Consider the following 27,969-nt stretch of genomic DNA (forward strand, 5'->3'; position numbering starts at 1 on the left):
TGTAGATTTTATCTTTTTAATTTTCATTTGCAAATGTTTGTTGCTGGTATATAAAATACAGTTTTTTTCTATTTTGATCATGTATCTTACAACCTTGCTTAAAGTCAGTTATTAACTTTAATAGTTCATGAACTCTTTTGATTTTCTACATACACAATCATATCATCTAAGCTGATGTGAGCTTCCTTCTTCCTTTTCTTGCCTTTCTGGACTGGATAGGACCTCCAATAAAATGTTGAGTAGAAATGGTGATAGAAGAAAACCTTGTCTCATTGCCCATCTCAAAGGGATGTCTTTAAATAAGTACTCTTCAATATTATATTTTCTTTAGGTTTTTTGGTAAATACTCCTTATAAGATAAAAGAAATTCTTTCCATTCTTAGTTTGCTAAAATTTTTCATCACAACTGGTCTTTGCACTATCAAATACTTTTTCTGTATCCAATAAGTAGATCATATGATTTTCCCATTTTTTCTGTTAATGTGATGAGTTACACTGATTAACTTTCAAATGTCAAACCAACCTCAACAAAAGCCAATTTGGTCATGATTATTGGGGTCTTTTTTTTTATTGTACTTTGGGCTCTGGGGTACATGTGCACTTCCTGCTTCCTGCAGGATTGTTGCATAGGTACATACATGCCTTGGTGGTTTGCTGTCTCCACCCCCAACCCCACCCATCGCCTACATGAGGCATTTCTCCCAGTGTTATCCCTCTCTGCCCCCCCCCACTGTCCCTTCCCTCCCCTCCTCTCCAATCCCCCACCTATCCCTGTGAGTGTTGTTCCCTTCCCTGTGCCCAGGTGTTCTCATTGTTTATCACCCGCCTATGAGTGAAAACATGTGGTATTTGGTTTTCTGTTCTTATGTCAGTTTGCTGAGAGAGGTGGTTTCTAGATCCATCCATGTATCTACAAAGGACATGAGCTCGTCGTTTTTTATGGCTGCATAGTATTCCATGGTGTAGATGTGCCACATTTTCTTTGTCCAGTCTATCATTGATGGACATTTGGTCTTTTTATATATTGATAAATTCAATTTGCTAACATTTTATTTAGAATTCTTACATTTCTGGTTTTGAAAGAGATTGGCCTATAATTATCATTTCTTATGTGTAATTTTCAAACTTTGGTCCTAAGGTAATGCTGGCCTCTTAAAATTAGTTAGAAGTATTCTACCTTTTTTTACTCTCTAAAGAAGTTGTGTAAGATTAGTGTTACCTCTTCCTTAAATATTTGAAAGAGTTCACCCGCAAGGTTATCTGGATCTGAATACTTCTTTTTTTTTTTTTGGAGACAGAGTTTCGCTCTTGTTACCCAGGCTGGAGTGCAATGGCACGATTTCGGCTCACCACAACCTCTGCCTCCTGGGTTCAAGCAATTCTCCTGCCTCAGCCTCCTGAGTAGCTGAGATTACAGGCTCGCACCACCATGCCCAGCTAATTTTTGTATTTTTAGTAGAGACGGGGTTTCACCATGTTGACCAGGATGGTCTCGATCTCCTGACCTCGTGATCCACCCACCTCGGCCTCCCAAAGTGCTGGGATTACAGGCTTGAGCCACCGCGCCCGGCCGCCTTGGACCTGAATACTTCTTTATGGAAAGATTTTAAATTACAGAAGGAACTTATTTAGTAGCCTTGAGTCTATACAACATTGGCAGGTTGCATTTAATATAATCTTCTTACAAAATCTGTAGAAATGTTCCTTTTTCATTTCTGATGTTGGAATTATGTGCTTGCTTCCTCTTATTTGCTCATGTTATCTCCCTCTTTCTCACTTTCCCTTTGACTTATTTGCTAGAGGCCTGTCAAATTTATTATTCTTTTCCAAGATCCCACTTTTGTTTCTGTTGTTTCTCTCTATTGTGTATTTGTTTTCTATTTAATTAATTTCTTTTCTTACATTTATTATTTACTTCCTTCTACTTTTGCAGATTTATTTTGTTGGGTTTTTTCTAGTTTCTTTTAGGTAAGTGTTTAGAGTCTTCATTTCAACCTTCCTTATTTTCTAATAGTATGCCTTTTAAAGCTGTAAAAGTCTCTATCAGCACAGCTTTAGTAGAAGCTATGGGTTTTAAAGTTATATTTTCATTATTATTCACTTCAAAATACTTTCTAGTTTCCATTACAAGTTCTTATTTGAGCTCTCATGTATTTAGAATTATATTGCTTAATTTAATAACAGTTCAGGGTTTTCCAGTTAACTGTCATTGATATCTAGCTAGATTTTACTGTTGCAGAGAATACGATCTGTATGATTTTAAACCTTTAGAAACTTTATGCATGCTTTATGGTTCAGCATAATTAATGTTCCCTGTACACTTGAATTGAATGCATATTCTGTTGTTGTTGGCTGTAATGTTCTATATGTGTGTTAGATTAAACTTCGTTACTCGTATTGTTCACATCTTCTATTTACTTGCTAATATTTTGTCTGATTGTTCTACCAGCTTTTGAGAGAGCTATGTGAAAGCATCCCACTATGACTGTGGATTTTCCTATTTCTCCTAGTTCTGTAAGATTTTTGCTTTATATACTTTGAAACCATTTATTGGGTGTATATAGGTATAAAATTGTTATATATTTCTAAAGGATTCACCCTGTTTTATTCATTTTGGGCAGCTATAACAAAATACCATAGACTGACTGACTTAAAGATCCAACATTTATTTCTCACAGCTTTGGAGGCTAGGAGATCCAAGAACAAGGTGCCAGCACATTAATTGTCTGTGAAGGCCTTCTTTCTTATTTGCAGATGGCTACATTTTTTTTTTTATCCTCACGTGGCAAAGACAGAGATCATCTCTCTCATGTCTCTTATTATAAGTGTACCAATCTCTTCGTGAGACTCCACTTTCCAACCTCATGAACTACCTCCCAAAGGCCTCATTTCCATATACCATTGTATTGGGAATTAGGACTTTGATACATGAATTTGAGGAGGAGAAAGAAACATCAGGTCTATAGCACACCTACTTCAAAATCATTAAATGTTTCTTTATTTCTAGTAATATTTCCTGCCTTAAAATGTTCTGGTTTGTATTGATATAGCTACATTCATTTTCTTTTTTGACTAGCATTTGCATGATATACTTTTTAATTTTTTTTCTTTAACTGTCTATGTTCTTATATCAAGCTATGTTTCTACAAGCAGCTATAGCAGACTTTTGTTTTCTATCTAATTTCTGACAGTTTTTTAATTGGAATGTTTAGTCCATTTACATTTAATACAATATAAGAAACATATAATATCATGACTAATATGTCTACTATTTTATGACTTGTATATCTCACTCAGCTGAGTATTTTTCTCTCACTTCTTACCTTCTTTTGGATTAATTAAATAATACTATATTATTCTATTTTTCCATCTATTTCTTATACTTCCTTAGCTTTTTTTTTGTGATTAGCCTAAATACTGCAATTTATAACAATCTATATTAGTTTTCTAGGGTTGTCATGACAAGTTACCTCAAACTGAGTGGTTTATAACAACAAAAGTGTATTCTCTTATAGTTCTAGAGACTAGAAGTCTAAAATCAAGATGTGAGCTGGGTTAGTTCCTTCTGAGGGCTGAGAAACAGCCTGTTCCATGCTTCTCTCCTAGTTTCTGATGACAATCAGCAATCCTTGGCATTCCTTGATGTAATGGTTAACAATGAGTGTCAACTTGATTGGATTAAAAGATACAAAGTATTGCTCCTGTGTGTGTCTGTGAGGGTGTTGCCAAAAGAGATTAACATTTGAGTCAGTGGACTGGGAAAGGCAAACCCTCCCTTAATCTGGGTTGGCACAATCTAATCAACTGCCAGCATGGCCAAAATAAAGAGTAGGCAGAAGAACATGAAAAGACTAGACTGGCTTAGCCTTCCAGCCTACATCTTTCTCCCATGCTGGATGCTCCTGCCCTCAAACATCAGACTCCATGTTCTTCAGCTTTGGGACTCAGACTAGCTTCCTTGCTTCTCATCTTGCAGATGGCCTATTGTGGGACCTTGTCATCATGTGAGTTAATACTCCTTAATAAACTCCTTTTTATATATACATCTATCCTATTGGTTCTGTCCCACTAGAGAACCCTAACTAATACACTTGACTTTTAGGTGCATCATTCCAATCTAATCTCTGCCTCCATCTTCCCATGGTATTTCCTCTATATCTCTTGTCCTCATATGGCTGTTTTCTACTCTGTGGTGTCATTCTACTCCAGTATGACCTCATCTCTACCTTAATTACATTGGCAATGGCCCTGTTTCCAAATAAGGTCACTTTTTGAAGTACTGGTTAGGACTTCAACATCCCTTCTGGGAAGGACACAATTTAACCATAACACAGCCTAAAATGGCTTTTCTTACTACTTTCCTGACAATGCTAGTACTTTAGAACACTTTAACTCCATTTACCAGTTCTTGTCTTTTGTTTTGTTGTCATTGCATATACAATTTTATACATTTTATGTTTTTAAATTTTTTCCTTTCGTTTTTCTTTTTTGAGACAGGGTCTTGCTCTGTTGTCCAGGCTGCTGGAGTGCAGTGGCATGATCATGAATCACTGCAGCCTCAAACTCTGTGCTCAAGTGATCCTTCCACCTCAACCTCCCGTGTAGCTAGAACTACAGGCACACACCACCATGCCCAATTAATTTTTGTAGAGATTGGTCTTACTATGTTGCCCAGGCTGGTTTTGAACTGGCATCGAGAGATCATCTCACCTTAGCCTCACAAAGTGCTGGGATTACAAGCATGAGCCACCATACCTTGTGAAATTCTATGTTTTAAATTTCAAACAGCATTACTGTTGTTGCCTTATACAGTCAAAATCTACTCATGTATAATATACCCATATATTTAGCTCTTTCATTACTTTTCTTTTTTTTTTTTGTTTTTTTTTGTTTGTTTGTTTGTTTGTTTTTGTTTTTTGCATTTTCTTTTTCCATCTTAGACCATTTGCTTTCCCAGTCTTTCCTAATCTGCTGGGACCCCAGTTACATGTATGTCAGACTTGTTCATTATGTCCATTTGTCTCTGGTAGAATTCTTTTTTTTTTTCCTTAATCTATTTTCTCCATATTTTTCTCTATTTTCTTGAATACATTTATTATAGTAATATTAAAATATTTGTTAAGAGCTATAATTCTGTGAATCTCCTGTCTTATTTCTCTCTCTCTCTCTCTCTCTCTCTCTCTCTCTCTCTCTCTCTCTCTCTCGCTGTCTCTGTCTCTCTCTCTCTCTCTCTTTCTCTGTCATTTTGTCCTGTTTCTTGGTATGCCTAATAATTTTTGATTGAAAGTCAGGTAGTCTCTTGAAAAATTATAGAAATTCTGAATGATAAAGGAATCTCCACAGAGGGCTCATCCTTTCCTCTGCTAAGTAGGTAGAGCTATAACTGGCCACTCAATTCAATCAGGGACTGAGCTAACCCAAAGTTAGGCTGCAGTTTTACTAAGACTTTTTCCACCTCTTTTTTAAAAAAAACCTGTTTATTTATTTTAGAGACAGTCTGTTGCCCAGCCTGGAATGCAGTGACACAATCCTAGCTCACTGCAGGCTCAGACTCCTGGGCTCAAGCCATTCTCCCACCTCTAGTTCCTAAGTGGCTAGGACTAGAGGTGCATGCCACCATGTCCAGTTAATTTTTTTTATTATATTTTGTAGAGACTGGGTCTCACTTCATTGCCCAGACTAGTCTCAAACTCCTGGCCTCAAGCACTTCAGCCTCCCAAAATACTGGAATTAACAGGTGTGAGCCACTGCACACAGCCTCTTTCTACCTTTTCATCACTACCACCCAAGAGCATAGCTGCTTAAGTTCCTAAAAACCTGGGACTTCTCCAGGTTCCAGCCTTCATGACATGTTCTGAACTCTAATCCTTGACTCCTCAGCAGTGTGAGACAAATGTTAATGTGTGTTCGTATGTGTTAACCTTTGTTGCTATACATTTCCCTTTTGCTTACTTCTATTTTTCAGGTTTATAGCAACATTTTGTGAAAATAAACAAATATGAAAGTTTTTATAAAATATGATAAGAATGTATTTCTGTAATATCAGCTTTAGCAATAACAAAACATGCCAGAATTTCTACCATGAACATAAAATAGTTAAAAGTACCCTAGATATTGAAAAGATATCACCCTTATTTATCCAAAAAACTTAAAGGAATACAAATGATGAAAAAATAAATAGACATGTAATCAGTTCCCATTAGGTAGCAAGTTAAATTCCAAACCAAAGCTTCCTGACTAATTCGGTTGTACAGTTGTGTTATTTCCAACCTCCTACCACATCACACATGAGTAGAAGTCACTTGGAAACCTCTTTAATTCCCTTAACATTTGTCCATTTAATCCACTTGCCTAGACTGTTGTTCTCCTGTGAGCTTTTGATGAGCTTTCAATCCTATGTGTTCCTATGTTTGACAAGTGTTTCTCATAACTGTGTATTAGCTTCCCAAAGCTGCTGTAACAAAGTGTTATAAACCTGATGGCTTATAAAAACGGAAATTTATTCTCTCAGATTTATGGAAATAAGAAGTTCAAAATCAAAATGTCAGCAGGGCCATGCTCTGTCTGAAATACTTTATGGCAGAATTCTCCCTTGCCTATTCTAGCTTCTAGTGGTTGCCAGCAATCCTCAAATGAGTTTCTCCCTGTGTGCCCTCTCCTCATCCTTTAATGTAATCACATTTAAGGCCCACCCTAATCTGATATGACTTCATCTTAATACACATCTTAATTACATCTGCAAAGATCCGATTTCTGAATAAAGTCCCATTCTGAGGTTCTGGGTGGATATGAATTTGGGAGGGACACTATTCAACCCAGTAAAGTTTGCTCTCTGCTTCCCCAAAACTGACACCCATCCCATGCACAAAATATATTCACCACATCCCCACATCTTCAAAGTCTTACTCAACACATTCCAGGATTAACTCTAAATTCAAAATCTCACTTAAACACCCACCCAAAAAAGTTCCAAATATTGTTATCTAAATAACCTAAACCAAGTATGGGTGAAACTCTAGGTATGGTCCATCCCAGGGGAAAATTATTCTCCATCCACAGATTTGTGAACCTAGAAAACAAGTTCCCTGCTTTCCAAATGCACTGATGGAACAGGCATAGGCCAGCCATTCCCATTCCTAAACTAAAAAATTGTAATAAAGGACTTACTTGTCTTAAGCAGGTTCATAACCAGCAGTGCAAATTCTCCCAGGTTTGAAAGCCTGGGAGAGTAATCCTGGGTGGCTTGATGCTGTGACCTCTTGGCCCTCTGAGGTAGGAACTCCTTTATCTCTGGCCTCTGCGTCCATGGTTCTGACCTCAAAAGTCATTCCACCTTCATTGTGTCTTGTATAAAATTTCTGCTTCTATAAAATTCTCAAAAACCTTCTAAGTCTTTCACAAATGTCAAGGAGTCTCTCATTGTTAGATATGAAGGTGTTCCATGGGTCCATCGTGGATAATCCCATCTTTATTTTTGTGGGTTGTTACTGAGATGGTTGATTGGATCCCTAAATCACACACCTCACGTCCATAGCAAACAGCTGTCCAGCTACACCTTAGCACTTTTTCCATAGCATGCTATTTGGATGGCCTAAGAATCTTCCAAATGATCAACTTTTGGTTTCTTTTTCCCTAACAGTGCATTTCTCAATGTATCTCTTTCTTCTCTTTTTTTACTGAAAGCAGCAAAGACAAATGTGGCTGCACCTTTCATGCTTTGCCTGGAAATCTCCTAAGCCAAATAGCCAAGTTCCTCTTTTACAAGTTTTATTTTTCACCGAACAGGAGAACATAATTCAGCCAAGTTTTCTGCCACTTTATGACAAGAATTGCCTTTTCTCTAGTGTCCAAGAATGTGTTTCCCATTTCTATCTGGGACTTCACCAGAAGCACCCTTATTGCTCATATTTCTAGCAACATTCTTTTAGTGGTTTTACATATACATATATATGTGTGTGTGTGTGTGTGTGTGTGTGTGTGTGTATGTATGTGTGTGTATATATATATATATACACACACATACATACACACACGCAATGCTTTAACACAATGGAAGCTCTCTCCATAGCTCTCCTTCCTTCTTTCTGATCCCTTACCAGAAGCTCCTTAAACTTCAATATTTCTGCCAACAATCTCTTCAAGGCAACCCAGGCTTTTTCTGGCATGCACCTAAGAATTCTCCCAGCCTCTACCCACTACCCAGTTCCAAAGCCATTTCCACATTTCTAGGTATTTGCCACAGCAGCATCTCACTTCCCAGTACCATCATGTTTATTAGTTCCCAGGGCTGCCATAACAAAGGACCACAAACTGGGTGGCTTATAACAACAAAATTTATTCTCTCACAATTCTAGAAGCTTGAAGCATATAGTCAAGGTGTTGGCAGGATGGTGCTCTCTCTGAAAGCTCTAGGAAAGGACATTTTTCTTGCCTCTTCCAGCTTCTGATGACTACCAGCAATCCTTAGTGTTCCTAGGCTTGAAGATGCATCACTTCAATCTCTGCCTCCATCCTCCATGGCCACATTCTGAGGTGCTGGGTGGATATGAATATCCAACACATTTCAATCTGGTATAGTCTTTTTCTGCCGCCTTCTTATTTCTGTTTTAACTCACTGTCTTCAAGTCCAAGCTGTTCAATTCCCTTTATAATGAAGAGAAAAATAAATGTTGGCAAGGGAAAGTATTCTGTTTAAAGTTAAGAAAACTACTTGTCAGAGTCAGTCCTATAGTTACTTTAATTATATGTATAAGTCTCCCTGGAGTTATTTGTTGTATGTTTGTTTGTTTGGGGTGTTTGCTGCAAGTACCCACTGGTTCCACACAATCTTCTCTGGATTCTGTTAGCTAGTATTCTACTCAGGAATTTTACGTCTATGTTCATGAGTGAAATTGGCCTGTAATTTCTCTTTCTCGTTTCTGTCTTTGTCTGCTTTGGTTATATGAGCTTCGTAGACTTAGGGAGTATTTCCTCTTTTTCTAGTCTCTAGAAGAGTTTGGGCAAGATTGGAATAATTCATTCAATGACAGTTTGGTAGAATTTTTCTGAGCAATTCTGTGGGCTCAATGTTTACTTTGTGGAAACAAATTTAAATTATTGATTGGCTTGACATTAGAAAATCCATACATATAATTGATTATGTGACCAGAACAAAGAAAAATAACACATCTCAATAAATGCAGAAAAAAAGCATTTAGGCTGGGCATGGTGGCTCACACCTCTAATACCAGCACTTTGGGAGGCTGAGGCAAGTGGTTCATGAGATCAGGAGTTCAAGACCAGCCTGACCAACATGGTGAAACTCCATCTCTACTAAAAATATAAAAATTAGCCAGGTGTGGTGGCACGCCCCTGTAATCCCAGGTATGCAGGAGGCTGACGCAGGAGAATCACTTACATCCGAAAGGCAGAGGTTACAGTGAGCTGAGATCCCACCGCCGCACTCCAGCCTGGGTAACAGAACAAGACTCCTTCTCAAAAAATAAAAAAAGAAAAAGAAAGAAAACAAGCATTTAATAAAATTCAACATCGGATTATGTTTCAACATCTATTCATGATAAAAATTATTAGCAAAGTGCAAATAGGAGGAAATCTCTTTTACCAGTGACAGTGTAACTACCAAAACATTACCAAAAAGAATATCTTTTAAAACATCATACCCAAGCATAGTGATGTATGCTAGGGAGGCTGAAGTAGAAGGATCACTTAAGCCCAGGAGTTCAAGGCTGCAGTGAGCTATGATGGCACTACTACACTCCAGCTTGGGCAACATTGTGAAGGGTCTCACAACATAAAAAAAAAAAAAAAAAAAAAAAAAAAAGAAAGAAAGAAAAGAAAAAGGAAAAAACATTCTTAGTGAAACTTAGCTGTCTTCTAAAAAATCAAAACATGACAAGCATGCCCAACTTTAATACCTTCACTCAACATTATATTTGAGGTCTTAGCCAACCCAGCAAGGCCTAGGATTGGAAAATGAGAAATTTTTTCCACATATTCACATTCACAGATGGTAAGACTGTCTAGAACACCTAAAACACCAACAATAGACAAATTTTTGGAAACAATGAGAGAGTTTAGCAGAATGGTGCGTGCATGCTCTCTCTCTCTCTATCTATCTATCGCTCTCTCTCTATATATATATATATATATTTTTGCTGTATAAATATATATATATATATATATATACACTCCAGCAAAAAATAATTAGAAAATATAATGTTAAAGTCTTTATTATACAACTTTTCAAACATACACAAAAATTGGGAGAATAGTGCAATGAATGCTCACATACCCATTACCCAGCTTCACTTCAACAATTAACAACACTTGGGCATTCTTCTTTCATCTCCCCTCACTTTTTTAATGAACTATTTAAAACTAAAAATAGTGACACTATGTCATATGAACTATTTTAAACAAATGTCATGTCATCTTACCAGTAAATGCATATGAGTTTCTAATAAAGGCCTTTTATTTTTATCATAATGAACACCATTTAACATATTAACCCAATCCAATTAACATTAATACCTGCCGGGCGCGGTGGCTCAAGCCTGTAATCCCAGCACTTTGGGAGGCCGAGGCGGGTGGATCACGAGGTCGAGAGATCGAGACCATCCCGGTCAACATAGTGAAACCCCGTCTCTACTAAAAATACAAAAAATTAGCTGGGCATGGTGGCACGTGCCTGTAATCCCAGCTACCCAGGAGGCTGAGGCAGGAGAATTGCCTGAACCCAGGAGGCGGAGGTTGCGGTGAGCCGAGATCGCGCCATTGCACTCCAGCCTGGGTAACAAGAGCGAAACTCCGTCTCATAAAAAAAACAAAAAAAAAAAAAAAAAAAAAAAACATTAATACCTTAATATCATTTAATATCCAGTACAAATTGAAATACATCAAAGTACTTCAAAAATATCTTTTTACACTGGTTTGATAAGCCATAATTTTTTTTACCATTTATTATAGCAATAAAACAAGGATGTGTGAGACCTATATGAAGGAAACTGTAAAACTTCACCAAAATTCTTTTTTTTTTTTTTTTTTGAGATGGAGATTCGCTCTTGTTACCCAGGCTGGAGTGCAATGGCGTGATCTCGGCTCACCGCAACCTCCGCCTCCTGGGCTCAGGCCATTCTCCTGCCTCAGCCTCCTGAGTAGCTGGGATTACAGGCACGCGCCACCATGCCCAGCTAATTTTTTATATTTTTAGTAGAGACGGGGTTTCACCATGTTGACCAGGATGGTCTCGATCTCTCGACCTCGTGATCCACCTGCCTCGGCCTCCCAAAGTGCTGGGATTACAGGCTTGAGCCACCGCGCCTGGCCACCAAAATTCTTTAAAGAAGAAAATAAATGAAGAGATATGCCATGTTCAATGATGACAGGACTCAATATCTTTAAAATCGCAATAGTGAACTGTAAAATTCAATACAAGTCTCATCAGCATTTAAATGGAGTTTCCAAAGAACTTGAGCCTGTGGTTTCAAAATTTATATGGGAGATCAAAATCTCAAGAAAGCAAAGAAGAGTATAGTGGAAGATTTGTCCTATCAGATAACAAAACTTAATATAAGGCAGTATGGTATAGGAGGAAGAATCTATAGATCAATTAAGATAGTATGGTATAGGAGGAAGAATCTATAGATCAATCAGTGGAATGAAATATAGTCCAGAAACAGACTCATGAATATATGGAAGCTTGATGTGGCACTGCAGCTCTCTTCTTAAACAAGGAGGCACTTACTAGATGGTATAAAGACTATTCGTTATTATCCTGGGGACAAAATAAAGAAAAGAAATTGAGTATCACACTATAACCCAAAATCAAGTCCATGAAGATGAAAAACTTAAATGTTAAAAGCAAAAATCTGAAATTTTAGAAGAAAATATAGTATTTTTACAACCTTAAGGTAAGGGAGAATTCATAAATAAACAGAGGGAAGTAAACTTTTGATTAAAGGATTGGCAAATTTAACTATATTATAAGTCAGACATCTTTTTATTGGGAAAGTAAGAAAACAAACTACAAACTTGGAGAAGATATTTTTTAACACATATAATTGACACAAGATTAATATCCAAAATAGATACAAAATGCCTACGAATCAAGAGATAAACAACATAATACAAAAACAGGCAAAAGAAAAATAAGCATTTTACTGCAAGGAAATACAAATAGACCATAAACATAAGAAAAGCTATTGCTATGTTTTGAATGATGTTATCCCATCCAAAATTCATGTTGAAACTTAATCCCTACTGCTGCAGTATTAAGAGATGTGGCCTTTGGGAGGTGATTAAGTCATGAGGTCTTAGCCTCTTGAATGGTATTAGCATCTTATTAAAGACCTCTAGATTGATGGGGACTGTTCTGCCTTTCCTTCACACAGTGCTCCTCTCCTCCATGCAATAGCATTATGTCAAAGAAAAAAAAAAGTGCATACCTTAATTTAAAAATAGTTTGAAGGAGGCAAGGCAAGATAACTGAATAGCTGCTTCCACTGATCATTCTCCCTACAAAGACACCAAATTTAACAACTATTACACAAAAAAGCACCTCCTTAAGAACCAAAAATCAGGTGAGTGATCACGGTACCTGGTTTTCAACTTCATATCTCTGAAAAACGCACTGAAGAGGGTAGGAAAGACAGTTTTAAATTGCTGATACCACCCCTTCCCCATCTCTTGCACAGAGAGAGAATCTATGTGCTTGGGGGTCAGGAAGAGCACAGCAATTGTAGGATGTTGCACTGGAACTCAGTGCTGCCAACACTGTGCAGAACTCAGCTGAAACCCACAGAGGCACCAGTGAGATGAGCCCTAGCCAGAGGGAGATCACCCATCCCAGGGGTCAGAACCTGAGTTTCTGCAAGCCTCACCTCTGTGGGCTAAAGTGCTCTGAGGTTCTAAGTAAACTTGAAAGGCAGTCTAGGCCACAAGGACTGCAATTCCTAGGTAAGTTGCAGTGCTGTGCCGGGCTTGGAGCCAGTGGATATGAAGGGACATAGTGAGACACAGTGTTTTGTTAGACATAATGCCATTGAACAGTTAATAGACTGTAGTATAATGTAAACATAACTTTTATGTGCACTGAGAAACCAAAAATTCATGTGATTTTTTCTTTATTGTAATACTTGCTTTATTGTGTTGATCTGGAACCAAATTTACAATATCTCTGAGGCACGCCCATACTTAAAAATGGTGAGTATGGAGCTTGGGCAAGATAGTCTCTACAAAAAATAAAAACATCACCCAGGTGTGATGGTGTGTGCCTGTAGTCCTAGTTTCTCAGGAGGCTGAGACAGAAGGATATTCTGAGCCCAGGAGTTTGAGGCTGCAGTAAGCCATGATGTCACCACTGCACTTCAGCCTGGGTGACAGAGTAAGATCCTGTCTAAAAAAAAAAAAAAAAAAAAGAGGCAAATATGCTTTTAAAAATAAAGCAACCTAGTGAGACACAGACAGGGCAGCTAAGGGAATGCTTGCACCGTCACTCTTCATGTCCCAATGCAGCATAGCTTGCAGCTCCAAAAGTGACCCCTTCCTTCTGTTTGAGGAGAGGAAAGAGTAAAGACAACTTTGTCTTGTGACTTGGATGCCCGCTCAGCCTCAGAAAGATAGGGCACCAGGCAGAGGTCTAAGGCCTCCTAGCTCCCAGATAACATTTCTAGACACACCCTGGGAAGAAGGGAACACACTGCCTTGAAGAGACGGACTCAGGCCTGGCATGATTCACCACCTGCTGACTAAAGAACCTTTGGGTCCTGACTAGACAGCAGTGGTAACCAACTAGAACACACCATGGGCCTTGGGTGAGACCCCCAGATGTGCTGGCTTGAGGTGTGACCCAGCACATTCATAGCTGTTACGACAAAAAGGAGAGACTCCTGCTTGAGAAAAGCAGAAGGAAGAGTGACAGAGACTTTGTCTTGCAGCTTAGATACCAGCTCAACCACAGTGGGGTAAAGCACCAAGTAGTAGGCTCATGGGATTCCTGACTCCAGGCCTTGGTTCTTGGCAGGTATTTCGAGACCTACTCTGGGACAGAAGGGAACCCACTTCCCTGAAGGGTGAGTCCCGGGCCTGGCAGCATTCACCACAGCTGACTGAAGAGCCTTTGGCCTGTAAGGGAACATCGATGGTAGTGTGGCAGTACTCCTCATGGGCCTATGCTGGTGGTGACTGTGAGGAGAGACTCCTGTGCCTGGGGAAAGGAGAGGGAAGAGTGGGAAAGACTGTCTTGTGGTTTGGGTGCCAGGGATGCAGTATAATAGAGCACCAGGTACATATCTCAGGTTTCCAACTCCAGACCCTAGCTCTTAGACGGCATTTTTGGACCCACCTAGGGTCCAAGGGAACTCATTGCCCTGAAGGGAAGGACACAAGTCTAATTGGCTTTGTCCAGGGCCTTGAGCAAACAAACATAGGCAGGCAATAGCTGGGGAACAGGTATAATGGGCCTTGGGTGAGATCCAGTGCTGTATTGGCTTCAGGTCTGACCTAGTGCAGTTCCAGTGCTAGTGATCACAGTGGTGCTTGTGTCACCCCTGCTTCAGCACAGATAGAGTGACTGTGTTTGTTTGAGATAAAGTAAAAGAACAAGAGTGTCTGCATGATAATCCAGAGAATTCGTCCAGATCTTATCCAAGACCACCAAGATTGTACCTCTATGAATGTGCAAAAACCACAGAGTTACTGGGCTTGGGGTGCCCCTAATGTAGATATGGCTGCAGTGACTGAAAACTTAGATCATAATACTCAAGTCTCTTTGAATACCTGGAAAGCCTTCCAGGAGTGGGTGCAAAGAAGCCTAGACTACAAAGACTATAATAAATACCTAACTCTTCAATGCTCAGAAACTGACAAACATCCACAAAAATCAAGACCATCCAGGAAAACATGGCCTCACCAAACAAACTAAATAAGGCACCAGGGTCCAATCCTAGAAAGACAGAGATATATGGTTTTTCAGACAGGGAATTCAAAATAGTGTGTTGAAGAAACACAAAGAAATTCAAGATAAATTCAAGAGAAGAAATTCAGAATCCAAATTGAAATAATTAAAAAGAATCAAGCAGAAATTCTGGAGTTGGAAAATGCAATTGACATATTGAAGAATGCATCAGAGTCTCTTAACAGCAGAACTGATCAAGCAGAAAGAAGAATAAGTGAGCTTGGAGACAGGCTATTTGAAAATGCAGAGCCAAAAGAGACAAAAAGAAAGGAATAAAAAAGGATGAAGCACACCTACTAGACCTAGGACATAGCCTTAAAAGGGAAAATCAAAGTGTTATTAAATTTAAAGAGGAGATAGAGACAGAAATAAGGCTAGAAAATTTATTCAAAGGAATAACAGAGAACTTTCCAAGCCTAGAGAAAGATATCAGTATTCAAGTTTAAGACGATTATAGAACAACAAACAGATTTAACACAAAGAAGACACCTAAGGGCATTTAATAATCAAACTCTCAAAGGTCAAGGATAAAGAAAGGATCCTAAAAGCAGAAGAAAGAAAGAGGGAGAGAAAGAAAGAGAGAGAAAGGGCTTCAATTTTCCTGGCAGTAGACTTTTCAGTGGAAACCTTATAGGCCAGAAGAAAGTGGTATGACATATTTAAAGTGCTGAAGGAAAAAAACCTTTTACTCTAGATTAGCATATCTGGCAAAAAATATCCTTCAAACATGAAGGAGAAATAAAGACTTCTTAGACAAACTAAAGCTGAGGAATTTAATCAACAACAGACTTATCCTACAAGAAATGCTAAAAAAAAAAAGTTATTTAATCTAAAAAAAAGGATATTAATGAGCAATAAAAAGTCATCTGAAGGTACAAAACTCACTGATAATAGTAAGTACACAGAGAAACACAGAATATTATAACAGGGTCATTGTGATGTATAAAATACTCATATCTTTAGTAGAAAGGCTAAAAGATAAACTGATAAAAAAAATAATAGCTACAATAATTTTTTTAAAAGGAGGAACAAAGTTAAAGTGTGGAGTTTTTCTTAGGTTTGTTTGTTTATGCAATCTATGTTAAGTTACATCAGTTTAAAATAATGGGTTATAAGATATTATTTGCAAGCCTCATAGTAACCTCAAATCAAAAAACATGCAATGGATACCCGAAAAATGAAAAGCAAGAAATTAAATCGTACCTCCAGAGAAAATCAGCTTTACTAAAAGGAAGACAGGAAGGTGGGGAAAAAGGAGGAAAATACCAGAAAACAAATAACAAAATGGCAGGAGTAAGTCCTTACTTGTCAATAACATTGATAGTAAATGGACTAAACTCTCCAATCAAAAGAAATAGTGTGGCTATGGATTTAAAAAACAAAACTCAACAATCTGTCCACAAGAAACACATTTCACATATAAAGACACATACAGACTGAAAATACATAGTTTTCAACACAAAAACTATAAAGAAACAAAGAAGGTCATTTTATAATGATAAATGGGTCAATCCATCAAAAGGATATAACAGTTGTAAATATATGTGCCTCCAACACTGGAGCACCCAGATATACAAAGAAAATATTATTAGAGAGAGAGAGATGCATATATAATAATAGCTGAAGACTTCAAACCCCCCACTTTCAGCATTGCATAGATCATCCAAACAGAAAATAAATAAATAAATATGAGACACAATCTGCACTATAGACCAAATGGAACTAATATGCATTGACAGAACATTTTATTCAATGGCTACAGAATATACATTCTTCTCAGCAAATGGATCATTCTAAAGACAGACCATATCTTAGGCCACAAAACAAGTCTTAAAACATTCAAAAATTGAAATAATATCAACTATCTTCTCTAACCACAATGGAATAAAACTAGAAATCAGTAACCAGAGGAATTTTGGAAACTATACAAACACGTGGAAATTAAACACTCTGCAGCTGAATGAACAGTGGGTCAATGAGGAGATTAAGAAGGAAATTGAAAAGTTTATTGAAACAAATGACAATGGAAACACAACATACCAAAAACGATGGAATAAAGCAAAAGCAGTACTAAGAAAAATGGAAACCCGTAAGCACCTACATCAAAAAAGTAGAAAAACTTCCAATAAACAACTTAATGATGCATCTTAAAAAACTATAAAAGGAAAAGCAAACCAAACCAGAACTTAGAAGAAAGGAAATAAACATCAGAGCAGCCCTAAGTGAAATTGAAATGAAGAAAGCAACACAAAAGATCAATGAAAAAAAGTTGTGTTTTTCGAAAAGATAAATAAAATTGACAAATCTTTAGCAGACTAAGAAAAAAAGAGAGAAGATTCAAATAAATAAAATCAACAGTGAAAAATGAGACTTTACAATTAATACCACAGAAATTCTCATATACCCAATAAATATATACACCTACAATGTACCCAAAAAATTAAAAATTCAGCCGGGCGCGGTGGCTCAAGCCTGTAATCCCAGCACTCTGGGAGGCTGAGACCATCCTGGTCAACATGGTGAAACCCCGTCTCTACTAAAAATACAAAAAACTAGCTGGGCGTGGTGACGCATGCCTGTAATCCCAGCTACTCAGGGGGCTGAGGCAGGAGAATTGCCTGAACCCAGGAGGCGGAGGTTGCGGTGAGCCAAGATCGCGCCATTGCACTCCAGCCTGGGTAGCAAGAGCGAAACTCCATCTCAAAAAAAATAAAAAATAAAAAATAAAAAATAAATAAAAATTCAGAGAATTTTTAAAATTAAAAATAGATATTTTGTTGCTAAAAAAATGCTAACAGTCATCTGAACCTTCAGCAACTTGTCATCTTTTTGCTGCTGGAGGGTCTTGCCTCAATGACATTCAGGGCTGCTGACTGATAATGGTTGCTGAAGGTTGGGGTGGCCATGGCAATGTCTTAAAAGAAAATAAAATGAAGTTTCCCACATCAGTTGACTGTTCGTTTCACAAAAGATTTCTCTGTAACATGCAATGCTGTTTGATAGCATTTTACCCACAGAACTTTCAAACCTAGAATCTATTGGGTGTTGAAACTTAATGGCAAAACAAACAAACAAAAAAATAGAGTCTACTCTCTCAAGCTCTGCTGCTGCTTTATCACCTTTGTGATATAACATTCTAAATTCTTTGTTGTCATTTCAACAATTTTTACAGCATCTTCACCAGGAGTAGATTCTGTGTGAAAAAAAAAAAAATTTTTTTTCTTTTCTCCATAAAAAGTAACTCATCCATTCAACTTCGTTTTTCTGTTTGTTTGTTTTCAGAGACTGGGTCTCTGTCACCCAAGCTGTAGTGGAGTGCAGTGACATGATCACCCCTCACCTAGGTTTAAGCAATTTGCTCAAATTCCTAGATTTAAGCAATCCTGTCATCTCAGCCTCCCAAGTAGCTAGAACTACAGGTGCACTCCACCACATCCAGCTAATTTTTTAAATTGTATCTTTTGTACAGATGGATTCTCACTATGTTGACCAGGCTGGTCTCAAACTCCTGGCCTCAAGCAATCCTCCTGCCTCAGCCTCCCAAAGTGCTGGGATTACAGGAATGAGCCACCATACCCAGCCTTCATTCAAATTGTATCATAAAATTGCAACAATTCAGTCACATTTTCAGGCTCCACTCTAGATCTCTTGCTGTTTCCACCACATATGCAATTACTTCTTCCAGTGAAATCCTGAATCTGTCAAAGTCATCCATGAAAGATGGAATCAGCTTCTTCTAAATTCCTATTAATGTTGATATTTTGACCTCCTCCCATGAATCTTAATGGCATCCAGAATGGTGAATCCTTCCAGAAGGTTGTCAATTTACTTCACCCAAGTCCATCAGAAGAATCACTATCTACAGCAGCTGTAGTCTTATGTAATGTATTTCTTAAATAATAAGACTTGAAGGTTGAAAGTACTCCTTGATCCATGATCCATCTACTCCTTGATCCATCTACAGAATGGATGTTGTGTTTGCAGGCATGAAAACAACATTGATTTCTTTGTACATCTCCACCAGAGCTCTTGAGAAACCAGGCACAACGTTAATGAGCAGTAATATTTTGGCACCTTTTTTGCTAATAAATGGGTCTCAACAATAGGCTTAAAATATTCAGTAAGTCATGCTATAAACAGATGTGCCATAATCCAAACTTTGTTATTCCATTTATAGAACACAGAATAGACTTATCATAATTCTTAAGGGCCCTAGGATTTTCAGAATGGTAAATAAGCATTGGCTTCACTTGAAGTCACCAGCCGCATTAGCCCCTAATAGGAAAGTCAATCTTTCCTTTGAAGCCAGACACTGATTTCTCCTCTGTAGGTATGAAAGTTCTAGATGGCAGCATCTTCTTCCAATAGAAGACTTTCATCTATAATGATAATGTATTGTTTAGTGTAGCCACCTTCATCAATTATCTCAGGTAGATCTTGATCGGCAGTCCCCAACCTTTTTGGCACCAGGGACAGGTTCTGTGGAGGACAATTTTTCCACGGACCAGGGGTGGGGTGGGAGGGCATGGGGGTGGGGAATGATTTGGGGATGAAACTGTGCCACTTCAGATCATCAGGCATTAGAGTCTCATCCTAGATCCCTCACATGTGCAGTTCACAATAGGGCTTGATCTCCTGTGAAAATCTAATGCTGCTGCTGATCTGACAAGAGGTGGAACTCAAGCAGTAATGCTCACTACCGGCCCATTCCCACTCCATCCCCTCCATCCACCCACTACTCCACCACTCCCCGCCTTCTCTGCTCACCTCCAGCTGTGTGGCCTTGTTCCTTATAGGCCAGGGACCAGTACCTCCCGAGGGCTGAGGTTGGTGACCCGTGTTATGGATAACTTGCTGCAGCTCCTACATCAGCATTTGCTGCTTCACCCTACACTTCTACATTATAAAGACAGCTTCTTTTCTTAAACTTTATAAACCAACCTCTGCTAGTTTCTAACATGCCTCTAGCAACTTCATCTCTCAGCCTTCACAAAATTGAAGAGAGTTAGGGCTTTACTCTGGATTCAGCTTTGGCTTAAGGGAATGTTGTGGCTGGTTTTATCTTCTATCCAGACCACTCAAATGTTCTTCATATAGGCAGTAAGTCTGTTTCACTTTCGTATCATTTGTGTGTTCACTGGAATAGCACTTTTAATTTCCTTCAAAAATTTTTCCTTTGCATTCACAACTTGGCTGTTTGGTGCAAGGGGGCCTACCTCAGCTTTCAACATGCCTTCTGCACTAAGCTGAATAATGTCTAGCTTTTGATTTAAAGTGAGAGATATGCAACTTTGCCTTTCACTTGAATACCTAGAAGCCATTGTAGAGTTATTAATTGGCCTAATTTCAATATTGTTGTGTTTCAGGGAACAGAAGACCAAAGGAGAGGGAGATGGCAGAATAGCCTGTCGGTGGGGCAGTCAGAACACACACAACATTGGTTGATTGATTGCTGTCTTCTATGGGTGTGGTTTGTGGTCCCCCAAAACAATTATAATAGTGAGTTCAAAGATTACTGATAATAGATCACCATAGCACATTTATGGAAAGAAAAATGATAAACGCAATCATATTGGTAGTGTTCTAGTCCTTAGCTGCGTTCGTGCATGTTCACTTTATTGATACATACTATAACTTCAATTCCATATTTATAAAAATGCTCAAAAAAGTGTACATCCTCTTTTAGCACTGTAGTGAGTCAACACTCCCCAAAAAAAATGGATTTCCTGAAAAACAGGTTAAGGCGGAAGGGGGGCGGGAATGTTTTTCAGAATGCCAAAGGTCAACTTGTATCATCTTCTGTAAGTAAAATGTATGTATATGCATAGTTTCCGTTTTTTAAGACAAGGGAGTGTAGTGGGGAATCAGCGTATAGAACTACACCACTACCTTAAGCATGAAAATCAATTATGTGCTTTGCTTTGATTTGTTGGCCAAAGAAAAAAATTACAAGTCAGAAAACTTTCTTGGAGATGCATATGCTTAGTGTATCCAAACTTCAGGCTCGTCGGGTACAATATTGATTTACATAAAGTTCCTCTAATTAAACCTGAGCCAGTAACTTACTGTGGAAAGAGTAATTGATCAGAGCCGTCCCCCAACTGGAGTTAACTTTCGTGTCTGTTCTGATTTCCTTTATTTGGGGGCAGTTCATCCAAACTTCTAATTAAATGGCAACTCATTCACTTTTGAGAAATGTTTCACAAGAAACAACAACAACAAAGCAGTTCAGGAGGAAAGAAAAGAGACACAGTAAAAAACAAAATAAATCGGATGTGGAAGCTGAAAATACGGACAATTTACTTCCAAAAGAATATGCAAGACAGGAGCAAAACTTTCAAGGGCTCTTTTCAAGTGTAATGGTAGTGAGGAAGTTCGGCTTGAAAAGCCCAGGGCTTAAAAAAAAAAACAACAACAACAATGTGTAGGACCTTTCAGCGTCAGCAGAACTCACCGCAAAGATGGCGGTGGGACGAAGCCCCTTCTGCGAAGCCTGTCACTGCATATTTCCCACAAACCCTTCCGCGCAGCCCTGCTCGCCGAAACCAGCACGGCCGATGCCCGGTTACTGCGCACGCGCCGGACGACGTCACGTGCTCTCCCAGGGCTCGGCGGAGCTGGCAGGAGGGACCTTGCCAGCTTCCGCCGCCGCGTCGCTTCAGGGCTAGTCCGGCGGATTCGCGCTGCCTCCGTCGCTGCAGGGCAGCTGGGGGAAGGGAGCCGAGCTAAGGGCGCCCGTCGGCGCGGCCATGGGACTGCGCCGGATCCGGTGACAGCAGGGAGCCAACCGGCCCGGGCCCTGAGCGCCTCTCCTCCGGGGGGCCTCGCCCTCCTGCTCGCGGGGCCGGGGCTCCTGCTGCCCTTGCTGGCGCTGCTGCTGGCGGTGGCGGCGGCCAGGATCATGTCGGGCCGCCGCTGCGCTGGCGGGGGAGCGGCCTGCGCGAGTGCGGCGGCCGAGGCAATGGAGCCGGCTGCCCGAGAACTATTCGAGGCGTGCCGCAATGGGGACGTGGAGAGAGTCAAGAGGCTGGTGACGCCGGAGAAGGTGAATAGCCGCGACACGGCGGGCAGGAAATCCACCCCGCTGCACTTCGCCGCAGGTAACCCGGGCCAGCGCCCCCTCGCCTCGCACTAGACCCCACCTGCGCACCCGGGACTTGTAGGCCTGAAATCCGTGCTCCTCCGGCCCTCGACCTGTCCCCTAAGGACTGTGATCCTGGTGATCGCCCTCTCTTCCAGTGGGGACTGAGAAGATTGGGGGTTGGGTGAGCGTGCCACACTCACTGGAAGTTTTTGTTTTGTTTTGTTTTGTTTTGTTTTTGCCGAGGTTGCGGGGTGGTTTGGGGTTTTGGCTTTGTTTTGTTGGTACAATACCTTTACCAACTTCCGGTCTTATTACCCTAGAAAGGATCTACACACAAGAAAGAGTAGGGGACTTTAGTAAATAGACCTTATGATTTAAACGATCAGTTACCTCCGAAATTTTTCATTCTTGCAAGTTCCATTTGGATTAAGGTCTTGAAGGACTTTGTAAAATGCAGGGATGTAATTTCGGAGGAGTAGCTTAATAGGCCGTTGACACATTAGCGTTAATTGGTTTATCAGAATAACCAATCAGCAAGTTTCTGGAGTGACTACAACTGGAAATAGGCAAGTTTGGGAGAACTGAAATCTGACTAGGCTGGCTGCGGGAAGTCTTTGGACATACACATAACATAAGTTGAGGTGGAAAGTAGTAGTATAATAGAAAAGATGGTGCAAGTACTTTAGCTTGGATCTAGAATATAAGTTGGAACTAACCTTGCTTCATTCTGAGATTTAAATCGTTTGAATTACTTTCTTTTAATATTTATTAGGTTCACTTTATGATGTAAGCATATTAAATTTAGTCGAAGAATTTAAAAGAACCAGAGATGGGATATTCAGCTTATTCCCATAAAGCATACATGTTTTTCTCTTGTAGGAAAGATCATGACTGTGTCTAACTTCAGGTGAGCCATGTGTGATTGAAAATGGGAGTACCTCCTCTTACCTCTGACCATCTTGGTTTTTTGTTTTGTGTATTTCATGATTGTTAAGAACAATTTTTCGAAAAAGCAGGGAATACCTTTTAAAGCGCTCCTGTTCTTTTGAGGCTAGATTGATGAAGAGAAAAGGAGCAGTGAGAAAGATTTCCTCTTTCACAAACATTACTTTTACACTCTTCCAATTGGAGATTTGTTCGTTTTACCCTGTTCCGAGTTTTAAATGTAAACACTACCAGGAGGTATGCTTTTTTGATCAGTTTTATCTTTGTCAGATTTCCACTTGGGGAGTCTTTTTAAGAAAAGAAAGTCTAGGGAACCTAGGTGGGAGAACTAGAAACAGTTTGTGGGCAATGGAAAGAGAAGGAAGAATACTTAAGTCAAATCACACCTAGTTAGCCGAAATTTTACCCGAAATTTTGATGGTAAGTGCTGCTGTTCTTCAGCTAATTCAGATTGTCCTGTTTGACCATGTAGTCAACATTTAAACAACTGATTTGGCAAACTGTCACCACCAACTGATACATAAGCCAAAGGATAGGGTTACTTAGAGTCTGTTCATTTGATCTGTGGGATAAAAATAGCCAAGTAAGATCTTAGTTGCTACCTTTCAAGAATTTGGTGTATTAATGAGTTCATATCTGAAAATAGTAATATTTAGAGGTGTAAGATTATGGGTATTAGCTCAGTGACCTTGTTCCTTCTCTACCTTCCTACCTTCAGTTCTGTTCCAACATTTCAAAGCATTTTTTACATAGATTTCATTTTGTTTGTTCAAGTTGAAATGGAAGAGTTAATATTTTGGAAACCACCCAGCCCTCACAGCTTACCCAAATTATCAGGTATAGGTTATAAGATTAATAAAGTTATGAAAGGGGAGTAATAAAAATTAACAGGGGTGAGCGGGGGCATCTTCATTCAACCAGAACTTTTAAAGTCCTGTACTTAAATCCAAGCATGTAAGAAACTTTTTTAAAAATTGTCTCTGTAAATTTAATCTAAATTTTAGGTTTGTCAAAGAGAAATTTTTTAAGCGTGTCCAACTAACTTTTCACTCAATATGTGGAGAATACACTTTATAATATCTTGTAGGTAGTGAGTGAGTTATCAGTCATCTTAATGTGCCTGCAAGCGTACTGTTGGAAGTTCAGCATAGGTGGTAGTATTATGTAATTGCCTGACCAAGCAGTTTCCTGTGTTTGTACATGAATCATAGGGTGAGCTATTGGAGAGACTGGGGGACATCATTATTTTAAAAATTTTTTAGCTGATTAAAGTTTGGAGGTTTTATTGGGGGAGGGCATGTTTTTGTCTTTTTGTTTTGATTCCCAAGTAATATTAGGACTGAGAGGCACATGCAGACCACAAAAAATGAAAATCAGTTTAGAAAAAATTTGGTTTAATTTCATCCTCTAAAAAGTTAGTTCAATTAAAAGAATAATCAGTTGTCAGCACCAAGACAATTAAGTTCTGTTAATGAAAAAGATAGTCAACATGAACAGAAATTTTTCTACTACTAGGTGTTTTTTATATAGATTGCATGCTTTTCTTCTACATAAATATTATTTAAGAAGTAATTTCTTAGGAGAAAAATGACTCTGAAAATTGTTTCCTTTTCAGTCTGCCTGCCACTTGCCCCCCACCATACACAGACATGCACAAAATAGGAATGATTTTTTGGCAGCACATAATAGAACTTGTAGAGGCAAGTTGGTGGCAGTAGGGTAGCTGTTGTTCTAGTTTTACTAAAAGCAAAAGTATCTGAGATTCTTGACAAGTTAATGCCCTGGAAAACAGCAAACTTCAATACAGAAGACTGCTTCTCTGAACTTAGTTCTTTTTTTTTTTTTTTTTTTTTTTTTTTTTTTTTTTGAGACGGAGTTTCGCTCTTGTTACCCAGGCTGGAGTGCAATGGCGCGATCTCGGCTCACCGCAACCTCCGCCTCCTGGGCTCAGGCAATTCTCCTGCCTCAGCTTCCTAAGTAGCTGGGATTACGGGCATGCACCACCACGCCCAGCTAGTTTTTTGTATTTTTAGTAGAGACGGGGTTTCACCATGTTGACCAGGATGGTCTCGATCTCTCGACCTTGTGATCCACCCGCCTCGGCCTCCCAAAGTGCTGGGATTACAGGCTTGAGCCACCGTGCCCGGCCTGAACTTAGTTCTAAAAAGTAAAGAAGAGGTGACACAAACTTGGGGAGAAAGTCATCTTGATGCCCATGATAGAAATGAAAGAAATATGTGGCATTCCTTACAATCTTAGAACTCTTGGAGCTGGGATAGGAGCTTGCATTGTAGAGTCCTACTAAACAAGGTAACACTTGTTTTATATTTATAGTATGTTATGTTACTGTTAGTATGAGTATGCTACTGAACCAAATACATTGGACCAGTTAGACTGAACTTGGATAATTAAATTCAATTCTGTGAATCAAGTATAAGGGATTTTTTTTATCCAGAGAAGGAAAGTAGAATCAGAGCATCCGAAATTTATTGCACAACCATAGATAGGAAAATTCATGCTGCTTATTCCAGAGTTGGAAGAAGATTACACCATGTTACTGTCTTCACATATGTGGAAGAATCACAAAGAGTACGTAGATATTACTTGTCAAAACTAAGGCCAATAGGTGAAAGGTTATAAGGGGTCAGACAAACTTTGACAATATTCAGCCATTGAACTGGCTGAAATATCCAAGCAGTGGTTCGATTGGCTTTTTTCAGAGATGTTGTACAGAGGATTTCAACCTAGTTCGACCAACAGGTTGGTACAAGAAAGTGGGCAGATTTTCTCCAGTTGAAGGTTTTAGCTGCTCAGCTACCAAAGATATACTAGCTTTTGTGATTGCCATTCATATCCTTTCCCAAAATGATAACTATTGGAGACCTCCAATAACCTTTCTTTGGCTGTAGGTCAACAGCATAGTTGTAAGAGATGCACAAAATTTACTCAACCTAGAACTACAATTATAGATTGTTGTTTTCAGGATTGGTTTTTGCTGTGGAATGTAATTAATCATGTAGGTATCAGCAGGAAACCCTAGTATCAAAGATTAATCTGTTTAGGAATTCATAATTTTTCTTTACTTATCAAATCTTCCAGTCTATTATAAGATTTTGAGGTATACCTTTTCCCTCAGCTCTTGCTGGATTTAGAGATAGACAGTTGGCTTCAATAACAAGAGTTTGGAATACTGCTTTCAGTATTCTCCTACCCAGGTGGTCAAAATTTCATCACCCCACAGGCCATGGTGTTCTTTTCCAAGTTACTAATCTGGCCAGCCAGTATATCTATGCCAAGTAGAGCTGGGCAAAGCCCTCTCCTTTGTATTCTTCATTCTTAAGAAATATATGTGGGAGGACCGGGCGCGGTGGCTCAAGCCTGTAATCTCAGCACTTTGGGAGGCCGAGGCGGGTGGATCATGAGGTCAAGAGATTGAGACCATTCTGGTCAACATGGTGAAACCCCGTCTCTACTAAAAATACAAAAAAAATTAGCTGGGCATGGTGGCGTGTGCCTGTAATCCCAACTACTTAGGAGGCTGAGGCAGGAGAATTGCCTGAACCCAGGAGGTGGGGGTTGCGGTGAGCCGAGATTGCGCCATTGCACTCCAGCCTGGGTAACAAGAGTGAAACTCCGTCTCAAAAAAAAGAAAAGAAAAGAAAAGAAAAATATATGTGGGAAATAATTTTTTACTGGATCTTAGGAAACTAAAGTTAATAGTAAATGAGGCCCAGGCACGGTGCCACACACTATAATTCTAGGACTCTGGGAGGCAAAGGCAGGAGTATCACCTGACCTCAAAAGTTCAATACCAGCCTGGGCAATGTGATAAAACCTCATCTCTACCAAAAAAAAAAAAAAAAAAGAAAGAAAAGAAAAATGAGCCAGGCATGGTGGCACAGGCCTGACCCACTCTGGGAAGCAAAGGCAGGAGTATCACTTGAGCTCAAGAGTTCAAGAGCAGCCTGGGCCACATGGTAAAATTTCGTCTCTACCAAAAAAAAAATGGAAAAATTAGCCAGGCATGGTAGTACAGGTCTATAGTCCTAGCTACATGGTAGGCTACAGATGGAGGATTACTTGAGCCAGGGAGATCAAGGCTGCAGTGAGCCGAGATTGTGCCATTGCACTCTAACCTAGGCAACAGAGGGAAACCTTGTAACATAAAATAGTAAATGAGAAGTTTAAAATGACATTCCTCACAAAAAATCTGTCACTAAGCATCCTGGCTAAAGGTTGCTTGAAAGCTGTTTGATTATACCTTCCAATCTCCCAGACCACAGGAGCTTTGTTTTGTGGCATTTGTTGACATTTTTCCAGAACTTTGCCTTTGGACAAAACCCTGTGTGATAGCCTACCTTTAGATATTGCAAAACATCACCATCTCGTATGGGACCAATTGTATTATCAGTTATTAATCCCACCTTTGGACTATAAAAGACAGAAGGGGGTTAGCACTTAAACTTCCCAAGAGTCTAAGTTGGTTTCTCTGTAGTGACTTGACTGCCTCACAGCTTTTGGGAAGCCATTCAGATGAAAGCATGTTTCCAGAATAACAGCAAAATATGATAATAATAATAGTCATGGTTGGCAAGCAGTACCTGGAGCTGCTGAAACTGATGGCATCTAGATAAGTAATAAATTTGACAAGAGACTGCTTTCTTAGTTGTCACAAATCACTACCACCATATTCTTTGTGAGGGTCCTTTGCTATTCGAGCAGAGTATTAGACATGCTTTAAACAAATGTTTGTCAAGTCCTTCTATATGCCAGACACTGACCTTGTCCCTGAGTAAACAGAAATGAACAGGACGCAATACCTGCTATTAACTGACACATGGTTAATGTGGTCAACTAATATACTTTACGAATAGGCCTGCTTTGCTTAACTGTAAGCACTTTACAGTAGATTCATACTACATAGTTGGTTTCATCAGGATTTTCAGAAGTAGAGCAGTGTTTGAAGTAGAGTGCTGTTCCATAATTA

The 27,969-nt window shown here is 39.2% G+C and overlaps 1 protein-coding gene across 2 annotated transcripts in view; it reads left to right on the plus strand.

Moving 5' to 3' along the window:
• Positions 1–21,591: 21,591 nt before the first annotated feature.
• TNKS2 (tankyrase 2) overlaps positions 21,592–27,969 on the plus strand; it is a 77,407-nt gene continuing 71,029 nt past the window's right edge. Inside the window, exon 1 of one of the 2 annotated variants that reach the window (XM_074382571.1) lies at positions 21,592–22,053. In XM_074382571.1, coding sequence (XP_074238672.1) covers positions 21,855–22,053 — 199 coding nt within the window. In that variant the 5' untranslated portion in view covers positions 21,592–21,854. The remainder of the gene's footprint in view (positions 22,054–27,969) is intronic. The other variant, XM_010333286.3, reaches the window with a different exon arrangement.

This window comes from Saimiri boliviensis, chromosome 12 (assembly GCF_048565385.1).
Source record: "Saimiri boliviensis isolate mSaiBol1 chromosome 12, mSaiBol1.pri, whole genome shotgun sequence".
In the NCBI taxonomy this organism is placed as follows: Eukaryota; Metazoa; Chordata; class Mammalia; order Primates; family Cebidae; genus Saimiri; species Saimiri boliviensis.